This window comes from Oncorhynchus masou, chromosome 17, assembly GCF_036934945.1.
Source record: "Oncorhynchus masou masou isolate Uvic2021 chromosome 17, UVic_Omas_1.1, whole genome shotgun sequence".
In the NCBI taxonomy this organism is placed as follows: domain Eukaryota; kingdom Metazoa; phylum Chordata; class Actinopteri; order Salmoniformes; family Salmonidae; genus Oncorhynchus; species Oncorhynchus masou.
In genome coordinates this window covers 1,461,852-1,482,648 of record NC_088228.1, presented here as the reverse complement: position 1 = coordinate 1,482,648, position 20,797 = coordinate 1,461,852, and the positions used below count along the sequence as shown (strand labels likewise).

Below are 20,797 nucleotides of genomic sequence, written 5' to 3'. Positions count from 1 at the left end.
ATGCTGCAGAGGACCTTTATCTCTAACTCCTGACCTGTCTTGTACTGGCAGCTTAATATCATAACCATTTGTGATATTTTATCTATTATATATATATATATCTATTTTTAAATGTGTAGTGTCGCCCTATGACAGTGTTGTGTAGCCCTATGACAGTGGTGTATAGCTCTATAACAGTGTTATGTAGCCCTATGACAGTGTTATGTAGCCCTATGACAGTGGTGTATAGCTCTATAACAGTGTTATGTAGCCCTATGACAGTGTTTTATATAGCTCTATAACAGTGTTATGTAGCCCTATGACAGTGTTTTATATAGCTCTATGACAGTGTTATGTAGCCCTATGACAGTCTTTTATATAGCTCTATGACAGTGTTATGTAGCCCTATGACAGTGTTTTATATAGCTCTATGACAGTGTTATGTAGCCCAATTTTGTAATTTTTTTTTAACCTATATATATACATGCAACTTAGCAGATTTTTATTTTATTTAACTAGGCAAGTCAGTTAACAACAAATTCTTATTTTCAATGACGGCCTAGGAACAATGGGTTAGCTGCCTGTTCAGGGGCAGAACGGCAGATTTGTACCTTGTCAGCTCGAGGATTTGAACTTGCAACCTTCCGGTTACTAGTCCAACGCTCTAACTAGGCTACCCTGCCGCCCCTATGACAGTGTTATGAAGCTCTATAACAGTGTTATGTAGCCCTACGACTGTTAAAAAGTCCTTATGATAGAGGGTTCAATTAAAGTGTTCAAATGTTTGCCTATTATGTCAATGCTGGTCAGTGATTGTTGTAATTTTTCTTTGTAGACGGTCCCTTCAACCTCTTCAATGCAGAAAGTGGCATTAGACAGGACCTGGCACGCTGGGTGTCAGGTGGACGTCTCTACTACACCAACAACAGGAAGTGTGCTGGGGTTTCTGGGAAGACAGAGGGTAGTACGCTGGTGTATTCTGACTGTGATGAGAAGAGCCTCCTCCAGCAGTGGGAGTGCAGTAACAACACACTGCTCACACTGAAAGGACAGACTCTGAACCTGCACATCAACGACAACAATGATCTGGTGCTGTCCAGAGACACGGGGCCTCGGAGTCGCTGGACCATCTCTGGAACAACGGACGGGCCCTGCTCAAGGACCCACAGAGGTACGGGATTAGAGTCACAAGGTTCTCATTTATTAGGATTGTAAAATGGATTTTAGACAAAATGGACAAAGTCTCGACACACAACACAAGAAGCAAAAAAGTATATTTTATATTTTATATTTTACAGGTTAACTATAACTATATCAGACAGTATATTTTATAGATTACAGGTTAAATATAACTATATCAGACAGTATATTTTATATTACAGGTTAAATATAACTACATCAGACAGTATATTTTATAGATTATAGGTTAAATATAACTATATCAGACAGTATATTTTATAGATTATAGGTTAAATATAACTATATCAGACAGTATATTTTATAGATTACAGGTTAAATATAACTATATCAGACAGTATATTTTATAGATTACAGGTTAAATATAACTATATCAAACAGTATATTTTATAGATTACAGGTTAAATATAACTATATCAGACAGTATATTTTATAGATTACAGGTTAAATATAACTATATCAGACAGTATATTTTATAGATTACAGGTTAAATATAACTATATCAGACAGTATATTTTATTGAAAAAAATGACCGATTTTTCCCTGAGATTTTATTGAAATGTTGACATATTGACATTTTTCCCTGAGAATCCACAACATGACACATTCAGCCAGTGAAAGAGACACACTCACAGAGAAAGAGAGACACACTCACAGAGAAAGAGAGAGACACTCACAGAGAAAGAGAGAGACACTCACAAAGAAAGCAAGAAACCCTCACAGAGAAAGTGAGAAACACTCACAGAGAAAGATAGAGAGACACACTCACAGAGAAAGAGACACACTCACAGAGAAAGAGAGAGACACTCACAAAGAAAGCAAGAAACCCTCACAGAGAAAGAGAGAGACACTCACAGAGAAAGAGAGAGACATTCACAGAGAAAGAGAGAGACACTCACAGAGAAAGAGAGAGACACTCACAAAGAAAGCGAGAAACACTCACAGAGAAAGATAGAGAGACACACTCACAGAGGAAGAGACACACTCACAGAGAAAGAGAGAGACACTCACAAAGAAAGCGAGAAACCCTCACAGAGAAAGAGAGAGACACTCACAGAGAAAGAGAGAGACACTCACAGAGAAAGAGAGAGACACTCACAAAGAGAGAAAGATAGAGAGACACACTCACAGAGAAAGAGACACACTCACAGAGAAAGAGAGAGACACTCACAAAGAAAGTGAGAAACACTCACAGAGAAAGATAGAGAGACACACTCACAGAGGAAGAGACACACTCACAGAAAGAAAGAGAGAGAAACACTCACAAAGAAAGAGAAAGAGACACACTCACAGAGAAACACTCACAAAGAAAGTGAGAAACACTCACAGAGAAAGAGAGAGACACTCACAGAGAAAGAGACACACTCACAGAGAAAGAGAGAGACACTCACAAAGAAAGTGAGAAACCCTCACAGAGAAAGAGAGAGACACTCACAGAGAAAGAGAGAGACACTCACAGAGAAAGAGAGAGACACTCACAGAGAAAGATAGAGAGACACACTCACAGAGAAAGAGACACACTCACAGAGAAAGAGAGAGACACTCACAAAGAAAGTGAGAAACACTCACAGAGAAAGAGAGAGAGACACTCACAGAGAAAGAGACACACTCACAGAGAAAGAGAGAGACACTCACAGAGAAAGAGAGAGACACTCACAGAGAAAGAGACACACTCACAGAGAAAGAGAGAGACACTCACAGAGAAAGAGAGAGACACTCACAGAGAAAGAGAGAGACACTCACAGAGAAAGAAAGCGAGAAACACTCACAGAGAAAGAAAGCGAGAAACACTCACAGAGAAAGAGAGAGACACTCACAGAGAAAGAGAGAGACACTCACAGAGAAAGAGAGAGACACTCACAGAGAAATAGAGAAACACTCACAGAGAAAGAGAGCGACACTCACAGCCAGTGTCCCGTAAGAGTGTTAGTATAGAAAGCCATGTTCCCCAACAAGGTCACACAGGGAGGCAAGATGGCAGACAGAGTAATATAGTAAAACCCTTTGGGTCTAAAACCCACGTCACACTGATCACTGAACTACATATAGAGCACACAGTAACCAGTAACCACTGTCCCCTTTTCAGAACTCTTTACCATCGAAGGAAACGCATTTGGGCGTCCCTGTCAGTTTCCTTTCCTGTACAAAGACCAATGGTATGGAGACTGCACCTTGGTAGACTCCTCTGATAGACGGCTTTGGTGTGCCATTGAAACAAACTACCAAGACAATGAACTGTGGGGCATCTGTCCATCCAAATGTGAGTATTACATCTATTACTTACTGTGTCAATATAAGCAGCTGTTAGATCTCTCTCTCTCTCTCTCTCTCTCTCTCTCTCTCTTGGTTGTATTGTCATGTTAACGTTGCCAAGGGAAGTGAAATGGATGAAAAGTGAACAGTAAGCATTCTCACATAAGTTCCATAATAATAAAGACATTTCAAATGTACATTGTCGTAATGATGTGCAAATAGTTAAAGTAGAAAAGGGAAAATACATTTTCACTGAATCTTCACTGGTTGCCCTTTTCTTGTGGCAACAGGTCACAAATCTATTTCACCCAATAGATATTCTTTGTGGGTCTGTGTAATCTGAGGGAAATCTGTGTCTCTAATATGGTCCTACATTTGACAGGAGTTTAGGAAGTGCATCTCAGTTTCCACCTCATGTTGTGGGCAGTGTGTCAATAGCCTGTCTTCTCTTGAGAGCCAGGTCTGCCAACGGCGGCCTTTCTCAATAGCAAGGCTATGCTCTCTGAGTCTGAACATCTCTCCCCCATCCCTCTGCAGCTATGGAGCATTGGCATAAGAACCCGGTCACAGGTGCATTCTACCAGGTGAACCTCCACTCTGCTCTGACCTGGCACCAGGCTCGGACCAGCTGCCAACAGCAGGGAGCAGACTTGGCCTCAATCACCGAACCCCTCGAGCAGACCTACTTAGCAGGTAGCGCCACCCGGTGGCCATGCTCACATATATCAGGCGTGTCAAACTCAAGTAGTGTGTTTATTAGTGTACTGTTCATGTACCAGTGTGTTTATTAGTGTACTGTTCATGTACTAGTGTGTTTATTAGTGTACTGTTCATGTACCAGTGTGTTTATTAGTGTACTGTTCATGTACCAGTGTGTTTATTAGTGTACTGTTCATGTACTATTTATGTCATATGCAACTTTCTCTCCTTATCACACACACACACACACACACACACACACACACACACACACACACACACACACACACACACACACACACACACACACACACACACACACACACACACACACACACACACACACACAGGCCTGTGTGGGAGGCTGCATGTGCCGCTGTGGACGGGGCTGAGTGCTCTGGAACAGGACAGTGGGTGGCAGTGGATCAGTGGAAAGCCTCTCCGCTACTTCCGCTGGGACTCTGGTGAGTCCTCACCTTCACACTATTCCCTTCATGCTGCACTACTCTGGACCAGGGTCAGTAACACTATATAGGGGAAAAGGACCAGGGTCAGTTACACTATATAGGGGAAAAGGACCAGGGTTAGTTACACTATAGAGGGGAAAAGGACCAGGGTCAGTTACACTATAGAGGGGGAAAGGACCAGGGTCAGGTAGTTACACTATAGAGGGGAAAAGGACCAGGGTCAGTTAGTTACACTATATAGGGGAAAAGGACCAGGGTCAGTTAGTTACACTATAGAGGGGAAAAGGACCAGGGTCAGTTACACTATAGAGGGGAAAAGGACCAGGGTCAGTTAGTTACACTATAGAGGGGAAAAGGACCAGGGTCAGTTACACTATATAGGGGATAAGGACCAGGGTCAGTTACACTATCAGTTGTAGTGATATAGATGTTGTTGTTCGTCTTCAGTTGTAGTGATATAGATGTTAGTCTTCAGTTGTAGTGATATAGATGTTCGTCTTCAGTTGTATTGATATAGCTGTTCGTCTTCAGTTGTAGTGATATAGTTGTTGTTGTTGTTTGTGTGTAGGTCATCCTCTCTCTGATCCTGGTCATATCTGTGGACAAGTCGACCCAGGTCAACAGTCCTACTGGCAGAGCTCCCTGTGCTCCAAGAAACGTGGCTACGTCTGTCAGAAAGACCCACCTACACCCCCTGTTCACCCAGGTAGGTCTGTCAGAAAGACCCACCTTCACCCCCTGTTCACCCAGGTAGGTCTGTCAGAAAGACCCACCTACACCCCCCGTTCACCCAGGTAGGTCTGTCAGAAAGACTTCCCTAAAAGCCCTGTTCACCCAGATCCAACACTCTGTTCTACTCTGCTCAATTTAATCCAGTCCAGTCCATTTTAGTCTCGTCTAGTCCATTTCAATCTTGAACAGTTTGTTCAGTCCAGTCTAGTCCAGTTCATTTCAGTCCAGTCTAGTCTCGTCCATTTTAATCTTGAACAGCTGGTTCAGTCTAGTCCAGTTCATTTCAGTCTAGTCCAGTTTATTTCAGTCTAGTCCAGTTCATTTCAGTCTAGTCCAGTCCATTTCAGTCCAGTCCAGTTAATTTCAGTCTTGTCCAGTTCATTTCAGTTTAGTCCAGTTCATTCCAGTCCAGTCCAGTCCATTTCAATCTTGAAGAGTTTGTTCAGTCTAGTCCAGTTCATTTCAGTTTAGTCCAGTTCATTTCAGTCTAGTCCAGTCCATTTCAATCTTGAAGAGTTTGTTCAGTCGAGTCCAGTTCATTTCAGTCTAGTCCAGTTCATTTCAGTCTAGTCCAGTCCAGTCCAGTTAATTTCAGTCTTGTCCAGTTCATTTCAGTTTAGTCCAGTTCATTCCAGTCCAGTCCAGTCCATTTCAATCTTGAAGAGTTTGTTCAGTCGAGTCCAGTTCATTTCAGTCCAGTCTAGTCTAGTCCATTTCAATCTTGTACAGTTTGTTTTAATTACGCTCAGTCCATTTTGGTACAGTTAATTTCAGTTCAATCTAGTCCAGATAATTTCAGTCCAGTCTAGTCCAGTCCAGTCCAGTCCAGTCCAGTCTACTCCAGTCTTGTCCAGTCCAGTCTAGTCCAGATAATTTCAGTCCAGTCTAGTCCAGTCCAGGCCAGTCGAGTCCAGTCCAGTCTACTCCAGTCTTGTCGAGTCCAGTCTAGTCCAGTTCATTTCAGTCCAGTCTAGTCCAGTCTAGTCCAGTTCATTTCAGTCCAGTCTAGTCCAGATCATTTCAGTCCATTCTAGTCCAGTCTAGTCCAGTTCATTTCAGTCCAGTCTCTAGTCCAGTTCATTTCAGTCCAGTCTTCCAGATCATTTCAGTCTCTAGTCCAGTCTAGTCCAGTCCAGTCCATTTCAGTCCAGTCTAGTCCAGTCCCAGTTCATTTCAGTCCAGTCTCCAGTCTAGTCCAGTTCATTTCATTCTCGTCAGTCCAGTTCTTTCAGTCCAGTCCAGATTTTTCAGTCCAGTCTAGTCCAGTCCAGTCTAGTCCAGTTCCAGATTCAGTCCAGTCTAGTCCAGTCTAGTCCAGATATTTTCAGTCCAGTCTAGTCCAGTCTAGTCCAGATTTTCAGTCCAGTCTAGTCCAGTCCATTTCAGTCCAGTAATTTCAGTCCAGTCTAGTCTCTAGTCCAGATTTTTCAGTCCAGTCTAGTCCAGATAATTTCAGTCCAGTCTCAGTCTAGTCCAGTTCATTTCAGTCCAGTCTAGTCGTCCAGTCTTCTAGTCCAGTCTAGTCCAGTCAGTCCAGTCCAGTTCATTTCAGTCCAGTCCAGTCTAGTCCAGTCTCCAGATTATTTCAGTCCAGTCCAGATCCAGTATTTCAGTCCAGTCTAGTCCAGTCTAGTCTAGTCCAGTCTAGTCCATATTTTCAGTCCAGTCTAGTCCAGTCTTTCAGTCCAGTCCATTCATTTCAGTCCAGTCTTCAGTCCAGTCTTTCAGTCCAGTCTAGTCCAGATATTTTCAGTCCAGTCTAGTCCAGTCTAGTCCAGTTCATTTCAGTCCAGTCTTCCAGTCTAGTCAGTTCTTTCAGTCCAGTCTATAATTTTTCAGTCCAGTTCTCTAGTCCAGTCCAGTCTAGTCCAGTCCATAATTTCAGTCCAGTCTAGTCCAGTCTAGTCCAGATATTTTCAGTCCAGTCTAGTCCAGTCTAGTCCAGTCTCCAGTCTAGTCCAGATAATTTCAGTCCAGTCTCTTCCAGTAATTTCAGTCCAGTCTAGTCCAGTTCCATTTTTCAGTCCAGTCTAGTCCAGTCTAGTCCAGATAATTTCAGTCCAGTCTCTTCCAGTCCAGTTCTTTCAGTCCAGTCTAGTCCAGATAATTTCAGTCCTAGTCCAGTCTAGTCCAGTCAGTCCAGTAGTCCAGATATTTTCAGTCCAGTCTAGTCCAGTCTAGTCCAGTTCATTTTTGTATTATATTGTTTATTATGGGCGGTGTATTTCTTGTGTTCTACAATGTGTTTCCCTTTGTTTGTGATCCACAGAAGTGGCAGGTTACTGCTCCAGTCCGTGGATTCCCTACGCTGCCAGGTGCTACCTCCTCCAGCGTACCAAGAAGACCTGGACAGAGGCTCAGACGGAATGTCGGAAGGACGGAGGCGACCTGGCCAGCATCCACAACATTGAGCAGCACAGCTTTGTGATGTCACAGCTGGGATATGGTCAGTGAAACACAGATACGCTCACACGTTAGACAGTCAGTGAAAAGGCTAACTCCAACTCTCCCCTTTCCCTCCTCTCCTCCTCCCCTCCCCTCCTCTCCTTCTCTCCTCCTTTCCTCTGTCCCAGCGGCCACTGACGAGCTGTGGATCGGGATGAACGATGTCAAGACGCCACTACTGTTTGAGTGGAGCGACCAATCCCCTGTCACATTCACCAGTTGGGAGGAAGCCATGCCAATGGAGGGCAACTGTGTCCTGGTCAGAGGAGAGGTATGGTACCATCATCCCCCCTCCACACTGCCCTAACCCTTATACCGCCTAACACCCTCTAAACCTTACACCCCCTCACCCTAACACCCTCTAACCCTAACACGCCCTAACCCTTACACCCCCTAACCTTAACACCCCCTAACCCTTACACCCCCTAACACCCTCTAACCCTAACACCCCCTAACCCTTACACCACCTAACCTTAACACCCCCTAACACCCACTAACCCTAACACCCACTAACCCTAACACCCCCTAACCTTAACACCCCCTAACCCTAACACCACCTAAAACCCTCTGACCCTAACACCCCCTAACCTTAACACCCCCTAACCCTAACACCCCCTAACCCTAACACCCTCTAACCTTGGCCCTAACCCTAACACCCCCTAACGCTAACACCCCCTAACCCTTACAACCCTGACCCTGACACCCCCTAACCCGGGGCGGCAGTGTAGCCTAGTGGTTAGAGCATTGGACTAGTAACCGAAAGGTTGCAAGTTCAAATCCCCGAGCTGATCTGTCGTTCTGCCCCTGAACAGGCAGTTAACCCACTGTTCCTTGAAAATAAGAATTTGTTTGTTCTTAACTGACTTGCCTAGTAAAATAAAAAATAAAAAACCCTAACACCCTCTAACCCTGACACCCCCTGACCCTGACACCCCTTAACCTTGGCCCTAACCCTAACACCCCCTAACAATAACACCCCTTAACCCTAACACCCCCAAACCCTTACACCCCCTAACCTTGGCCCTTACACCCCCTAACCCTTACACCCCCTAACCTTGGCCATAACCCTAACACCCCCGGACCCTGACACCCCCTAACCTGGCCCTAACCCTAACACCCCCTAACCCTTACACCCCCTAATCCTTACACCCCCTAACCTTGGCCCTAACCCTAACACCCCCTAACCCTTACACCCCCTAACCTTGGCCCTAACCCTTACTAACCCTAACACCCCCTAACCTTGGCCCTAACCCTAACACCCCCTAACCCTTACATCCCCTGACCCTGACACCCCCTAACCCAAACACCCCTAAACCCTTCCACCCCCTAACCCTAACACCCCCTAACCCTTACATCCCTGACCCTGACACCCCCTAACCCAAACACCCCTAAACCCTTACACCCCCTAACACCCCCTAACCCTAACACCCCCTAACCCTGACACCCCCTAACCCAAACACCCCTTAATCCTTACACCCCCAAACCCTTACACCCCCTAACCCTTACACCCCCTAACCCTAACACCCCTAACCCTAACACCCCCTAACCCTAACACCCCCAAACCCTTACACCCCTAACCTTGGCCCTAACCCTAACACCCCCGAACACCCCTTAACCCCAACACCCCCTAACCCTAACACCCCCTGACCCTAACACCCATTTACAACCACACCAACCCTCTCCCTCCTTGACAATGTCCTGTGTGACTGTATCTGTCTTGCAGCAGGGCAGGTGGGCTACCCAGGTGTGTAACAACCAGCGTGGCTTCATCTGTATGAAGAAATCGACCTCCCAACCCTCAGGGGACCCGGTGGACACGAACCCAGGCTGCAAATCGGTGAGTGGACATCCAGGGAGAGCAAGAGGTCAGCGCTAGAGAGCAGAGGTCAGCGCTACAGAGCAGAGGTCAGCGCTGTAGAGCAGAGGTCAGCCAGGGATAGCAGAGGTCAGCCAGGGAGAGCAGAGGTCAGCCAGGGAGATCAGAGGTCAGCCAGGGAGAGCAGAGGTCAGCCAGGGAGAGCAGAGGTCAGCGCTATGAGCAGAGCAGAGGTCAGCGCTACAGAGCAGAGGTCAGCGCTGTAGAGCAGAGGTCAGCCAGGGAGAGCAGAGGTCAGCGCTAGGGAGAGCAGAGGTCAGCCAGGGAGAGCAGAGGTCAGCGCTATAGAGCAGAGGTCAGCGCTATAGAGCAGAGGTCAGCGCTGTAGAGCAGAGGTCAGCGCTGTAGAGCAGAGGTCAGCCAGGGAGAGCAGAGGTCAGCCAGGGAGAGCAGAGGTCAGCGCTATAGAGCAGAGGTCAGCGCTATAGAGCAGAGGTCAGCGCTATAGAGCAGAGGTCAGCGCTATAGTGCTGAGGTCAGCCAGGGAGAACAGAGGTCAGCGCTATAGAGCAGAGGTCAGCCAGGGGGAGCAGAGGTCAGCCAGGGAGAGCAGAGGTCAGCGCTATAGAGCAGAGGTCAGCGCTATAGAGCAGAGGTCAGCCAGGGAGAGCAGAGGTCAGCGCAATAGAGCAGAGGTCAGCCAGGGAGAGCAGAGGTCAGCGCTATAGAGCAGAGGTCAGCGCTATAGAGCAGAGGTCAGCGCTATAGAGCAGAGGTCAGCGCTATAGTGCTGAGGTCAGCCAGGGAGAACAGAGGTCAGCGCTATAGAGCAGAGGTCAGCCAGGGGGAGAGCAGGTCAGCCAGGGAGAGCAGAGGTCAGCGCTATAGAGCAGAGGTCAGCCATAGAGCAGAGGTCAGCCAGGAGAGAGCAGAGGTCAGCGCTATAGAGCAGAGGTCAGCCAGGGAGAGCAGAGGTCAGCGCTATCAGCGCTATAGAGCAGAGGTCAGCCAGGGAGAGCAGAGATCAGCCAGAGAGAGCAGAGGTCAGTGCTATAGAGCAGAGGTCAGCCAGGGAGAGCAGAGGTCAGGGCTATAGAGCAGAGGTCAGCGCTATAGAACATAGGTCAGCCAGGGAGAGCAGAGATCAGCCAGGAGAGCAGAGGTCAGTGCTATAGAGCAGAGGTCAGCCAGGGAGAGCAGAGGTCAGCGCTATAGAGCAGAGGTCAGCGCTATAGAGCAGAGGTCAGCCAGCAGAGGTCAGGGCTATAGAGCAGAGGTCAGCCAGGGAGAGCAGAGGTCAGCGCTATAGAGCAGAGGTCAGAGCAGAGGTCAGCAGCAGAGGTCAGCGCTATAGAGCAGAGGTCAGCCAGGGAGAGCAGAGGTCAGCGCTATAGAGCAGCCAGGGAGAGCAGAGTTCAGAGGGCTATAGAGCAGAGGTCAGCCAGGGAGAGCAGAGGTCAGCGCTATAGAGCAGAGGTCAGCGCTATAGAACATAGGTCAGCCAGAGAGAGAGTTCAGGGCTATAGGTCAGTCAGCGCTATAGAGCAGAGGTCAGCCAGGGAGAGCAGAGGTCAGCGCTATAGAGCAGAGGTCAGCGCTATTGAGCAGAGGTCAGTGCTATAGAGCAGAGGTCAGCCAGGGAGAGCAGAGGTCAGCGCTATAGAACAGAGGTCAGTCCAGAGAGAGCAGAGGTCAGTGCTATAGAGCAGAGGTCAGCCAGGGAGAGCAGAGGTCAGCCAGGGAGAGCAGAGGTCAGCGCTATAGAGCAGAGGTCAGCGCTATAGAACAGAGGTCAGTCCAGAGAGAGCAGAGGTCAGCGCTATAGAACAGAGGTCAGTCCAGAGAGAGCAGAGGTCAGTGCTATAGAGCAGAGGTCAGCGCTATTGAGCAGAGGTCAGCGCTATAGAGCAGAGGTCAGTCAGGGAGAGCAGAGGTCAGCGCTATAGAACAGAGGTCAGTCCAGAGAGAGCAGAGGTCAGTGCTATAGAGCAGAGGTCAGCCAGGGAGAGCAGAGGTCAGGCAGGGAGAGCAGAGGTCAGTGCTATAGAGCAGAGGTCAGCGCTATAGAGCAGAGGTCAGCGCTATAGAGCAGAGGTCAGCCAGGGAGAGCAGAGGTCAGCGCTATAGAACAGAGGTCAGTCCAGAGAGAGCAACGGTCAGTGCTATAGAGCAGAGGTCAGCCAGGGAGAGCAGAGGTCAGTGCTATAGAGCAGAGGTCAGCCAGGGAGAGCAGAGGTCAGCGCTATAGAGCAGAGGTCAGCCAGGGAGAGCAGAGGTCAGCCAGGGAGAGCAGAGGTCATGCTCTATAGCGCTGCTGTTCTCAGGAACAGCCACATATATGGCTCTCCCCACCGGAAAGTTCTCTAAATGTGCAAGATTTAGTCAGCTAGTTAGTTGTCAACTGTAGTCCCTGGGTTGGTAGATAATCAACATTTACATCAAAAATCTAATCAAATGAAATGTAATTGGTCACGTGCGCTGAATACAACAGGATTTCTGGTATAATGGTGTTGATGTGATACATGACCAGCCTTACACCAAGACCAGCTCAACAGCCTAACAGCTGTTTCTGACCCTGTTTGCCTCTCTGAAGCATTGGACCAGGCACGGCTCCTTCTGCTACTTTGTGGGACCAGAGATCAAGACCTTTGATGAGGCCAAAGAGACATGCAAGAGCTCACAGTCATATTTGGCAGATGTTTCTAGCAGGTAGGAACGAAACCCGGATATACTTCTCTTTATCAAAAATATGGGTCGATAATACATTGTCTAATGATAATGAGTTCAGGGTGGACCAAGTTCCATTATAATGTATATCTTATTTGGTCCACTGTTATGTCATCACAGTTTTTGCTCTATACTGAAAGTGCTCCATCTTGAACCCTCGGCTGCTGACACCATTTTAGGGCATTAACAGTGGACTAAAGGACCAAATGCTAAAATAGAGTTTTTGAGTAAAATATACCTTTAACCATAATGTTTCAATATTGTTATAATGATAATGTGTCCAGGGTGGATAATGTCAGAATGATAATGTTTTCATAATAATGTGTCCAGGGTGTATAATGTTATAATGATAATGTTTTCATAATAATGTCTCCAGGGTGGATAATGTTATTATGATAATGTCTCACAATAATGTGTCCAGGGTGGATAATGTTAGAACGATAATGTTTTCACAATAATGTGTCCAGGGTGTATAATGTTATAATGATAATGTTTTCACAATAATGTGTCCAGGGTGTATAATGTTATAATGATAATGTTTTCATAATGATGTGTCCAGGGTGGATAATGTTAGAATGATAATGCCTCATAATGATGTGCCCAGATTGGATAATGCTTTCCTGATCAGCCTGGTTGGGTCCAGGCCAGAGCAACACTTCTGGATCGGTCTCTCCAACCAGAAACACATCGACTTCTTCAGCTGGACGAACAGCAACAGGGTCAGGTACACCCACTGGAACGCACAGATGCCAGGTATAGGACAACGATGGAGATATATAATAATACTAAATATTGTAGTGACAGATGCCAGGTAGAGGACAACCTCAGATATATATTATAATACTATATATTGTAGTGACAGATGCCAGGTAGAGGACAACCTCAGAGATATATAATAATACTATATATTGTAGTGACAGATGCCAGGTAGAGGACAACCTCAGAGATATATAATAATACTATATATTGTAGTGACAGATGCCAGGTAGAGGACAACCTCAGAGATATATAATAATACTATATATTGTAGTGACAGATGCCAGGTAGAGGACAACCTCAGAGATATATAATAATACTATATATTGTAGTGACAGATGCCAGGAGTCTCACTACAGTTCTATAGTAGGAGTCTCACTACAGTTCTATAGTAGGAGTCTCACTACAGTTCTATATTAGGAGTCTCACTACAGTTCTATAGTAGGAGTCTCACTACAGTTCTATATTAGGAGTCTGACTACAGTTCTATAGTAGGAGTCTCACTCCAGTTCTATAGTAGGAGTCTCACTACAGTTCTATAGTAGGAGTCTCACTACAGTTCTATATTAGGAGTCTGACTACAGTTCTATAGTAGGAGTCTCACTCCAGTTCTATAGTAGGAGTCTCACTACAGTTCTATAGTAGGAGTCTCACTACAGTTCTATAGTAGGAGTCTCACTACAGTTCTATAGTAGGAGTCTCACTACAGTTCTATAGTAGGAGTCTCACTACAGTTCTATAGTTGGAGTCTCACTACAGTTCTATAGTAGGAGTCTCACTACAGTTCTATAGTTGGAGTCTCACTCCAGTTCTATTGTTGGAGTCTCACTACAGTTCTATAGTAGGAGTCTGACTACAGTTCTATAGTTGGAGTCTCACTACAGTTCTATTTGTAGGAGTCTCACTACAGTTCTATAGTAGGAGTCTCACTCCAGTTCTATAGTAGGAGTCTCACTCCAGTTCTATTGTTGGAGTCTCACTACAGTTCTATAGTATGAGTCTGACTACAGTTCTATAGTAGGAGTCTCACTACAGTTCTATAGTAGGAGTCTCACTCCAGTTCTATAGTAGGAGTCTCACTACAGTTCTATATTAGGAGTCTCACTACAGTTCTATAGTAGGAGTCTCACTCCAGTTCTATTGTTGGAGTCTCACTCCAGTTCTATTGTTGGAGTCTCACTACAGTTCTATATTAGGAGTCTCACTACAGTTCTATAGTAGGAGTCTCACTACGGTTCTATAGTAGGAGTCTCACTACAGTTCTATAGTAGGAGTCTCACTACAGTTCTATAGTAGGAGTCTCACTACAGTTCTATAGTAGGAGTCTCACTACAGTTCTATAGTAGGAGTCTCACTACAGTTCTATAGTAGGAGTTTCATACTACAGTTCTATATATCTGAATATCATTGAACATGGTAATAGGTGATCTTAGCTGTGAACCTGAATGTTCCTCTGTATTTGTGTTCTCTCTTTGCGTCAACTTTGACCTCAGGCAGTCGACAGGGTTGTGTGGCCATGACAACAGGGACTCTCGCTGGATTATGGGATGTGCTGAGCTGCACCAATCAGGAGAAGTATATCTGTAAACACCTGGCAGAAGGAGTGGGGCCCACACCAGAACCAATCACACCTGTCCCTCCCAGGTGCCATGAGGGCTGGTTTCCTGTGGGGTCTCGGAACTACTGCTTCAAGGTAGACATAACTTAGAATGAAACTATAATGTATTATGAGTGTAGTAACAACCTCTAGAGGAGTTAAAACCTCTTAAGGATAAGCCCCTTTTTTCAATTTTCTCCTACAATGACAAGTCTTACTTCCTGTTGCTCAGGCCCTGAAGCAAGGATATGCATATTCTTGGTACCATTTGAAAATGTGGAAATGTGAAAGGAATGTAGGAGAATATAACACATTAGATCTGGTACCAAAGAAAAACCATCCGTTCTTTTGTATTTGTTTTGTACCATCATCTTTGAAATGACCATCATTTATTATTCCAGCCCAGGTACAATTTAGATTTTAGCCACTAGATGGCATCAGTGTATTCCATAGTTTTAGACTGATCCAATGAACCATTGCATTTCTGCCTAATTTGTTTATTAATAACTTTTCTTGTTCAAAATTGTGTACTCTCCTCAAACAATAGCATGGTATTATTTCACTGTAATAGCTACTGTAAATTGGACAGTGCAGTTTGATGATTAATAACAAGAATTTAAGCTTTCTGCCAATATCAGATATGTCTATATCCTGGGAAATGTTCTTGTTACTAACAACCTCATGCTAATCGCATTAGCCTACGTTAGCTCAACCGTCCCGTGGAAGGGACACCGATCCCGAAGATGTTTGAATGTTGTTCCTCCTCATTTGACATCTATACAGCCAGGTTCTACAATATAGCAACATAATAATATCTGACATTTAGGAGACGCTTTTATCCAGTCATACATGCATACATTTTACAGTATGGGTGGTCTCGGGAATCAAACCCACTATCCTGGTCTGGCAAGCACCATGTCCTACCACCTGATCTACAGAGGTTATAGGTCATTTAGGACAATGACCTGGTTTGTCGTTACTTCAGGATCTCTTCCTAACGGTAACGGATCATGATCCAGAGACAGTCTGTAATATAAGGATCTCTTCCTAACGGTAACGGATCATGATCCAGAGACAGTCTGTAATATAAGGATCTCTTCCTAACGGTAACAGATCATGATCCAGAGACAGTCTGTAATATAAGGATCTCTTCCTAATGGTAACAGATCATGATCCAGAGACAGTCTGTAATATAAGGATCTCTTCCTAATGGTAACGGATCATGATCCAGAGACAGTCTGTAATATAAGGATCTCTTCCTAACGGTAACAGATCATGATCCAGAGACAGTCTGTAATATAAGGATCTCTTCCTAATGGTAACGGATCATGATCCAGAGACAGTCTGTAATATAAGGATCTCTTCCTAATGGTAACGGATCATGATCCAGAGACAGTCTGTAATATAAGGATCTCTTCCTAATGGTAACAGATCATGATCCAGAGACAGTCTGTAATATAAGGATCTCTTCCTAATGGTAACAGATCATGATCCAGAGACAGTCTGTAATATAAGGATCTCTTCCTAATGGTAACGGATCATGATCCAGAGACAGTCTGTAATATAAGGATCTCTTCCTAACGGTAACAGATCATGATCCAGAGACAGTCTGTAATATAAGGATCTCTTCCTAATGGTAACAGATCATGATCCAGAGACAGTCTGTAATATAAGGATCTCTTCCTAATGGTAACAGATCATGATCCAGAGACAGTCTGTGTCTTAACTTCTTGAAACTCCCCATCCCGGATCCGGGTTTGTGACTAAAGCCTCAGGCTCATTAGCATAACGCAACGTTAACGATTTCTGAAAATCGCAAATAAAATGAAAATAATGTGTCTGCTCTCAAGCTTAGCCTTTTCTTAACAACACTGTCATCTCAGATTTTCAAAATATGCTTTTGAACCATAGAAATTGACTAATTTGTGTAAGAGTATGCAAAGCTAGCATAGCATTTTGAGTAGCATTTAGCACGCAACATTTTCACAAAAACCAGATAACCAAATAAATAAAATCATTTACCTTTGAAGAGCTTCTGATGTTTTCAATGAGGAGACTCTCAGTTACATACCAAATGCGCAGTTTTTCCTGAAAGCGTCTGTGTGTAGGAGAAATCGTTCCGTTTTCTACATTGAGTCTGGCTACCGAAACGAACCAAAAATTCAGTCACCTACAACGTAAAACTTTTTCCGGATTAACTACATAATATCGACCGAAACATGGCAAACGTTGTTTGGAATCAATCCTCAAGGTGTTTTTTTACATATCTCTTCATTGATATGCAGTTCGTGGAAGCTTGCTTTTCTCTCTGTATCGCATGGAAAAATACTGGCAGGTGACTTTTGCGCACCAATTTCGGCGCAGGACACCGGGCGGACACGTGGTAAATGTGGTCTGTTATGGTCAATCTTCCAATGATCTGCCTACAAATACGTCACAATGCTGCAGACACCTTGGGGAAACGACAGAAAGGGTTGACTCATTCCTCTCGCATTCACAGCCATATAAGGAGACAATGGAAAACAGAGCCTCAAAAATCCTTGTCATTTCCTGGATGCCATCTCATCTTGGTTTTGCCTGAAGCTCACGTTCTAGGGCACGCACAGAGAATATCTTGGTATTTCTGGACACGTCAGAGTGTTTTCTTTCGAAAGCTATCAATTATATGCATAGTCGAGCATCTTTTTGGGACAAAATATCTTGTTTAAAACGGGAACGTTTTTCATCTAAAAATGAAATAGCGCCCCCATAGATGTAAGAGGTTAAATGATAGTCTTTTCCCTGTGTAGTGTCCATGGGGCTCTGGTCTAAAGTAGTGCACTACCCATAGGGCTCTGGTCTGAAGTAGTGCACTACCCATAGGGCTCTGGTCTGAAGTAGGCACTATCCCATAGGGCTCTGGTCAAAAGTAGTGCACTACCCATAGCGCTCTGGTCTGCACTGAATAGGTTGTCTGTCTGGTCCAGTTCTTTACAGGGCCTCGCAAAGATGAGAAGACCTGGTTTGAGGCTCGGGACTTCTGCAGGGTGATTGGAGGAGCCCTACTCAGCATCCACAGTTCTACGGACCTCCAGTCTATGCATCATGTGTAAGTTCTTCAACCTCACTCAGATATTCCAATTCACACCTTTATCGGTTAGCAACGGCTCCAGCCCCCAATAATCTTCGACAGGTCTTAATCTAGGATCCAAAGAGTCAACATATACAGGTTTAATAACATGTTTGTTTCCTATACAGGGTTAATTACATGTTTGTTGCCTATAAAGGTTTACATTTACATTTAATAACATGTTTGTTACCTATAAAGGGTTAATTACATGTTTGTTGCCTATAAAGGTTTAATTACATGTTTGTTGCATATAAAGGATTAATTACATGTTTGTTGCATATAAAGGATTAATTACATGTTTGTTTCCCATACAGGTTTAATAACATGTTTGTTTCCTATACAGGTTTAATAACATGTTTGTTTCCTATACAGGTTAAATAACATGTTTGTTTCCTATACAGGTTAAATAACATGTTTGTTGCCTATAAAGGTTTAATTACATGTTTGTTGCCTATAAAGGTTTAATTACATGTTTGTTGCCTATAAAGGTTTAATTACATGTTTGTTTCCTATACAGGTTAAATAACATGTTTGTTGCAGTATGTGACAGTTCTATTTCCAGCTTCTTCCAGGTTTCTCAAACCTTGTCCACTAGGTGGGGCCCCCGACATACCAATAATGTAATACTGCCAACTCACACTGACAGAAGTTGTATTCCCTGCCATGGTGATAATATAGTAATGTTTTGGATACCATAGCTATGGTGATAATATAGTAATGTTTTGGATACCGTAGAAAAGGTAATAAAATAGTAATGTTTTGGATACCGTAGCCATGGTGATAATATAGTATTGTTCTGGATACTGTAGCCATGGTGATAATATAGTATTGTTCTGGATACCGTAACCATGGTGATACTATATTATTGTTTTGGATACTGTAGCCAAATCAAATTTATTTATAAAGCCCTTCTTACATCAGCTGATATCTCTAAGTGCTGAACAGAAACCCAGCCTAAAACCCCAAAAAGCAAGCAATGCAGGTGTTGAAGCACGTTGGCTAGGAAAAACTTCTTAGAAAGGCCAAAACCTAGGAAGAAACCGAGAGAGGAACCAGGCTATGAGGGGTGGCCAGTCCTCTTCTGGCTGTGCCGGATGGAGATTACAACAGAACATGGCCAAGATGTTCAAATGTTCATAAATGACCAGCATGGTCAAATAATAGGTCTGGGACAGGTAGCACATCCGGTGAACAGGTCAGGGTTCCATAGCCGCAGGCAGAACAGTTGAAACTGGAGCAGCAGCACGGCCAGGTGGACTGGGGACAGCAAGGAGTCATCATGCCAGGTAATCCTGAGGCATGGTCCTAGGGCTCAGGTCCTCCGAGAGGGAGAAAGAACGAGAGAAGGAGAGAATTAGAGAACGCACACTTAGATTCACACAGGACACCGAATAGGACAGGAGAAGTACTCCAGATATAACAAACTGACTCTAGCCCCCCGACACATAAACTCCTGCAGTATAAATACTGGAGGCTGAGACAGGAGGGGTCAGGAGACACTGTGGCCCCATCCGATGATACCCCCGGACAGGGCCAAACAGGAAGGATATAACCCCACCCACTTTGCCAAAGCACAGCCCCCATACTACTAGAGGGATATCTTTAACGACCAACTTACCATCCTGAGACAAGGCAGAGTATAGCCCACAAAGATCTCTGCCACGGCACAACCCAAGGGGGGGTGCCAACGCAGACAGGAAGATCACATCAGTGACTCAACCCACTCAAGTGACGCACCCCTCCTTGTGATGGTATGAAAGAGCCCCAGTAAGCCAGTGACTCAGCCCCTGTAATAGGGTGAGAGGCAGAGAATCCCAGTGGAAAGATGGGAACCTGCCAGGCAGAGACAGCAAGGGCGGTTCGTTGCTCCAGAGCCTTTCCGTTCACCTTCACACTCCTGGGCCAGACTACACTCATCATATGACCCACTGAAGAGATGAGTCTTCAGTAAAGACTTAAAGGTTGAGACCGAGTTTGCGTCTCTTACATGGGTAGGCAGACCGTTCCATAAAAATGGAGCTCTATAGGAGCAAGCCCTGCCTCCAGCTGTTTGCTGGATAATATGTGATAATGTAGTATTGTTCTGGATACCGTAACCATGGTGATAATACAGTATTGTTTTGTATACATTAGCCATGGTGGGACTTCCTGGATCGGTCTGAGTGCTCAGGATCCCAACGCTGGCTACGCCTGGACTGATGGGTCGCCAGTGAGTTATGTTCACATAATAATACAAATACTACTACTAATTATAATACTAATAGTAATACCACTACTAATACTACTACTACTAGTAATACTACTACAACTACTTATAATACTAATAGTAATATTACGACTACTACTACTACTAATAGTAATACCACTACTAATACTACTACTGCTAGTAATACTACTACAACTACTTATAATACTAATAGTAATATTACGACTACTACTACTACTACTAATAGTAATACCACTACTAATACTACTACTACTAGTAATACTACTACAACTACTTATAATACTAATAGTAATATTATGACTACTACTACTACTAATAGTAATACTGCTACTAATAGTAATACTACTACAACTACTTATAATACTAATAGTAATACCACTACTAATACTACTACTACTAGTAATATTACTACAACTACTTATAATACTAATAGTAATACCACTACTAATACTACTACTGCTAGTAATACTACTACAACTACTTATAATACTAATAGTAATATTACGACTACTACTACTACTAATAGTAATACACTACTAATACTACTACTACTAGTAATACTACTACAACTACTTATAATACTAATAGTAATATTATGACTACTACTACTACTAATAGTAATACTGCTACTAATAGTAATACTACTACAACTACTTATAATACTAATAGTAATACCACTACTAATACTACTACTACTAGTAATACTACTACAACTACTTATAATACTAATAGTAATATTACGACTACTACTACTACTAATAGTAATACTGCTACTAATAGTAATACTACTACT

General features: G+C 44.2%; 1 protein-coding gene across 1 annotated transcript in view; it reads left to right on the top strand.

Moving 5' to 3' along the window:
• Positions 1-20,797, top strand: part of LOC135558307 (macrophage mannose receptor 1-like) — a 67,458-nt gene that overhangs the window by 6,293 nt on the left and 40,368 nt on the right. The window contains exons 2-14 of the mRNA XM_064992031.1: positions 815-1,150; positions 3,263-3,436; positions 3,967-4,122; positions 4,479-4,592; positions 5,164-5,301; positions 7,597-7,773; positions 7,901-8,043; positions 9,496-9,609; positions 12,182-12,297; positions 12,920-13,068; positions 14,565-14,764; positions 17,635-17,756; positions 19,911-19,986. Of these exons, the coding sequence (XP_064848103.1) occupies positions 815-1,150; positions 3,263-3,436; positions 3,967-4,122; positions 4,479-4,592; positions 5,164-5,301; positions 7,597-7,773; positions 7,901-8,043; positions 9,496-9,609; positions 12,182-12,297; positions 12,920-13,068; positions 14,565-14,764; positions 17,635-17,756; positions 19,911-19,986 (2,015 nt within the window). The remainder of the gene's footprint in view (positions 1-814; positions 1,151-3,262; positions 3,437-3,966; positions 4,123-4,478; positions 4,593-5,163; positions 5,302-7,596; positions 7,774-7,900; positions 8,044-9,495; positions 9,610-12,181; positions 12,298-12,919; positions 13,069-14,564; positions 14,765-17,634; positions 17,757-19,910; positions 19,987-20,797) is intronic.